General features: G+C 38.4%; 1 protein-coding gene across 1 annotated transcript; it reads left to right on the top strand.

Moving 5' to 3' along the window:
* The first annotated feature begins 4005 nt into the window (after nt 1–4005).
* Nucleotides 4006–4917, top strand: LOC110919552 (leucine-rich repeat extensin-like protein 5). Its single transcript, XM_022163819.1, has one exon. The coding sequence runs from the start codon at nt 4006–4008 to the stop codon at nt 4915–4917; it is 912 nt and encodes a 303-aa protein (XP_022019511.1).
* The last annotated feature ends 458 nt before the right edge of the window (nt 4918–5375 follow it).

The raw sequence follows: 5375 nt of genomic DNA, 5'->3' as shown, positions 1-5375 counted from the left end.
AAAACAAATGTTCAGAATTTGATCATTGATAGTAGTTTTTTGAAGAATCTGTGCCCTGCAAATTACAGAGAGTCAATATTTGGAGTTGTAAAAGGTCTGTTGTAGTTAAAATTTGGTAAAAGAGAACATATGCTAATGATGAAACAACTGTGTATGAACTTTAAACGTGCAACGAATTTATTTAGAGGGACTAGAGTTGACAAATGAATAAAGTAAGTGTGTAAAAGGATCCAAAGTGTCAACATTTGAAAATTTTACCTTTCAACGACCCTACACGATGTTTATACCCTTAAACAAATAAATTGTAAAACGTATGAAACCGTGTGTGGAAGAAAGTGAAAGTTTACAAGACGCGAGGGTTAAATGTGTCAACATGTTAAAGTAATACCTTTGAGTGACCTTTTAACGAACCTAGAACTTTGTAATGATTAATTATACTCCCAAGAATAAGTGACGAAAATTTCACAAGGTTTCGATGTCGTTTGAGATAAATACGTTAACTTTCGTGATTAAAGGGTTAAAAGCGTCAACAAGGCAAAACTTGTGTTTTCGGCTATCGTTTAACGAAACTGGACCTAACGATGTTTGGTTATATCCTATGGATCATAAAAATATAAATTATATGGGTCAAATGTGCTTGAAATGGAAAACATTGCGTTTTAAAAGGTTCAGGGGTGAAAGTGTCAAGTTTGAAACTTGCTGAGCTGGTTACCACCCTGGTGGCGTCACGCCACATCTAAGCACCTCTGTCGTCGCACGACATGACGGCTTAAAATGAACAGCCAGCATGCACTGGTGCAGGTTCTGCACTTTCTTCACCATTGCATGCTTAATCTCGATTCTATCGACTGTTGCTGGTATTGTAAAACCTCCCAAACACATGTATGCCTTAGATTATACTTGGGACACATGTAACAATCTTAGATCCATCCAAAACTCTATATAAAGGGGCAGATTTGGAGCTCATAACTTGCACATCATAAATTTTCATACTTTCAAACTTACTCTCAAGCTTTTGAGCTTTCAATCTCATTCTGTGGAGCATCCTACCTTGGAAGGAAGCTCTCTTAGTCTAAATTTTCGTGCTATGGACTCTTGTAAGTGTGCTTAGCCTCTGTAATTAAGGTTTTACTAGTTTAATGACCGAAAGTCAAAGATTAGCGTAATTCTGCTTTGACTTTGTGATTAATCCCTAACGGTCCAGCCATTATTCGAATTGAAAGTGGCTATGTGTTGGTAATTATGTAGGTGTTAAAACCTTAAAAGGGCACCTCCTAATTATCACGTTATCTCAGTCAATTGTCGGGTCAAACTACTTAACATAAAAGTCAAACGGGTTTGTTTTTGCAAAAAATAATACATAACTGATAATGCTGAAGTTATGGAACATGTTTTAACACTTAAATAACTTGTTAAATAATATAAGAACATGTTTAGGCATGTTCAACCCGACAATTCTGAGTTTAGGCTCGGTTCGCAACCGAAAGTCGCAAAACTAGACTTTTGTTTTGACTTTCAGTTCTGACCCGATTTAGCTTAGTTTAGATATGCCTTAGGGTTTCTTTAGGACCATATTACATGTTAGTACAACCCTCTAAGATTATACTATATGGTTCCTTTGAAATCTGAATCATTTACATGTTTCCGTTAAATGCTTAAAAGTTGACCATTATGCCCTTTTGATATAAAAATGAGATTTTTGAAAATGTGAGAGGAGAAAAACCTTTATTACTGATTTATAAGCATGTCCTAAAAATTTGACATCAGTTCATGGTCTAAAATAAAAGTTATGCGAGATATCGTAAAATGAAAGCTTTTTATTAATTAAATGGCATTTTCAGTACAAATCATATTTAAACCCAATTTTTGGCACAAACTTGCTACTCCCTATTATAATATAATATTTAGGGATTTTTAGAAAATTTTGTCAAATTTTATACTGATCATAATATGGAGTTCTAGTGTAAATTCGGTATGGACGAAATTGCCCTTTTCATTGATAAAATGAGTTTTATATATCATTTTGATACCAAACCTTTTCCTACTGTTTTCATATGTTAAACAAAATATTTTAAGCTTCATAAACTTATAAGGACTTCAAAATTTTATAAACATATCATATATCGTCAAATACCGACTTTTACGCTTATTAAGCGTGTAGTATGGCTTAAAACCATATTTAACGCTTAAGACTTATTACCTACTGATTTTAAAAATAATTTTTATACTTTAACTGTAAGTTTAAGTCTTGAACTCAGATTTCCAAATTTGACCCTTAAAGCATATGTGAAATTACCAAAATGCCCCCACGGTGCATAGTTTGGCCATAAACGATTAAACACACATATGTATGATATCTTGCTGTTATAACCACATAAAATAAATAATTTCACAGAAGGTTTTGGACCAGATCTTCAGTTTATACTTAAACCTCTTTTATGAACTTTAAAATGACCAAAATACCCCTACGGGGCTTAAATGGGTTTTAAATTCGTTTTGGGCATAATGGAAGGTATCTTACTGATATCATAACATATTTAAAGCATATTAACTTGTGGAACATGTGCATGACTCTTTTGGTTACCCTTTATGCATATTCGCGTTCGGTACGATTTATGTGACTAGTTCGCATAAATTAACCGAAACGGGTCAAACCTTATCATTTTTACTTCAAAATACAGAATGTGTTTGGTTTACCCACTTTATACAAGTCCTCATACTTGTTGGGTTTAAATCACATTCTAATCCGGTCTTCGCTTAATCTTGCATTTTGAAACGTAAACCTTTCTATAAAAACTAACCGGTCAAAGTTATAACTTAAATAAGACCCGTTAGGAATCTAAGAGGTTATTAAAACCTTCGTTCCAGATTAGGAGCCCAGTAAAAGCTATTTGTACTTGCTGATTGATACACGACTGAGAATAAAATTATATTTTAGCTCAGGTAAATACTTTTAACTTATTTTCCGTTATACGGGCTTGGGATACGGTATTATAATAATACCACTTGGTCGGGTATGAAATCATTTAATCGGAATGTGATTAATAAATAGCATAACCCGTTTTAATCTGTCTTGTTTGATGCAATGCCTTTGGGGGGTTAATGACCATGTCATGGATATCCTCGGCTCATTCATTAGAAATGGCCACGGCTTAAGCACGGGGTGTAGGCATACACCTGCCAGTTGCGTATGTATAAACGGTATCTCACTCTCTTGTGGTCCTATACTTGTGGCGTATCTATTAATCTTGTCCGGCTCTTCTAACCGGCCCTGAACGGACGACAAACATATAAATCTGTATACAAGATTATTTTTAAATAATTGTCCCAAGTTATAAAAGATTTTATGCCTTGTGCATCCAAATCAATTTTATAAATACTTATAAAAAAGAGTCAGTTAATTGTATTTACCAGTGTAAACTGACGTATTTTCCAAAAAGGTTAAGTGCAGGTACTAAGCGTAATGGGCTGGAAGCTCCTGAGTGTTAATTGAAGAGTCTTGCAAGCTTTTAACACTTTAAGTCTGTTGAACAACATTTTATTTCTTTTTTAGATCCGCCTGTGGACCCACTTACAACCGTTGTGTAATATTTTATTATACTTTCGATTCGGTTTGTAATCTTTTACTTTAGACTTCCGTTGTGCATTAAACTGTGATTATGATGATATCAACTACGTCACGATACTCCCCACCGGGCCCACCGGCAATACGTGGAAATATCGGGGTGTGACAGTTTGGTATCAGAGCCAACATTGAGTGAATTAAACACTAGCCTTTTATGTTTAATCTCAATGCAACAGTTTGCACGTTCCTCGACTTCCGAGTCTAGGCAAATGACTTAGGACTAATCCTAATCTTAACTGTTTTCTTTTTGTTTGTTTCTTTTGTTTGTTTTGACAGGAACAAACACAAAAATGCCGCCACGTGTTAGAGGCTGAGGCGGAAGGGGAAAGGCCCCAATTTTAACAAGGAATGACCACGAAGCCGGGCCATCCCACCGGCGAATGCCGTCAGCAAACTTTAGCTCTAGTCCTCACGAGGATTGGAGAACATATCTAGAGCCTGCGAGGCACTCTGTCTCGCTTAGTTCCTCCTCGTCTTATTATCACTCGTTTGGACCTCAACAAGACGAGGATCACCATGATTCGCATCATTCATTCATCCTGTTGAAGCGATCGGGTTCGCACAGTTCCTTCAAGAACCCGACCCCATTCTTCCAAAGCCGGTTCAATCCGATGAACCAGGTGCAAGAGCCAGAGGGTCCAAACCGTTTGGGACCAGTTGACCATTATCCTGAGATGCAGGATATGGAAATGGATGAAGACCCCGATCCAGAAATGCCACCATCTGGGACGCCCACGCATCCCATCGAGATATCCAGCGGATCATCATTTCGTGGTTCGCCATACAGGGGCCCAGACAGTGTTGCTGAAAGATGTGCCACATACAACTGGGAGTACACTCCCCCTTTCAACCCACAACATCAACAGCAGCAGGATCCCTCAGAGGATTCGCGTTTCCAGGCGGTCACGCCACCGCCACCGCCACAGCCAGAGCAGCAACAGCCTCCAGAAGCACCGAGTCGAGGAAGATCAGGTGCACGGATGTCCGTGCGAGGGGGTTTCCACTTCAGCACCCCCCAACACTCAAGCAACAACCACTACCCGCTGTTGTACGAAGACCCACAAATGGGTGGGCCTTCAAACCCAGTTTCTGAAGTCGACTCTTCGCCAGTCGCACCACCACCACCGCACATGGGTTATGATAACCCAATTCCTTCTTACGCTGATGCAACGGCGTATAACCCGTTTGAGCAGCCAGCTTACTCGGGTTACAACTACTTCAATGCCCCTAATGTTGACCCGTACCTCGAGGCGGCGAACTACAATACTCTTCATCCCAAAGGACCCTTTTAAGCTGCGTACCCAACTGGGTACCCAGCATATGGGTATCAATACCCACCACCTCCTCAACCTCTGCAGCAGCAGCCGCCACAGATCCAACCACCACAGTAGTAGGAAATCCTTCAACGGTTGCATGAGGTGGAGCAACAAGTACAGGAGGAGCGTAGAAGCCGCCAGGGTCTATGAAAAGGTTTGGCAAACCTAATAAAGGGGAAGAAGAAAAGGGATTATTGAAATTCCTTATTTATTTGTTTTGTAATTTTAAATTTCAATTAAGTCCCTGTGTGGACATTTATTTATGTACTTGGTCCCTGCGTGGACTTGTATTTTCTTTATTTTAGCCCCTGCGTGGGCAAGTTATTTCTTTTAAAATCCCGTTTAGGGCATCTATGTACTTTCTTCAATTTAATGGAATGTTTTAATTTAAAATTTCATTTGTCATTATATGCATGAATATATTATATTGAATA

Source organism: Helianthus annuus, chromosome 16, assembly GCF_002127325.2.
Source record: "Helianthus annuus cultivar XRQ/B chromosome 16, HanXRQr2.0-SUNRISE, whole genome shotgun sequence".
Lineage (NCBI taxonomy): Eukaryota > Viridiplantae > Streptophyta > Magnoliopsida > Asterales > Asteraceae > Helianthus > Helianthus annuus.
The sequence above is the reverse complement of the archived record's forward strand: the minus strand, read 5'-3'. Positions and strand labels throughout refer to the sequence as shown.

What these genes read in the sequence shown, in the direction of transcription:
- LOC110919552 (XM_022163819.1), top strand. Translation starts at nt 4,006, where the DNA reads ATGCCGTCAGCAAACTTTAGCTCTAGTCCTCACGAGGATTGGAGAACA.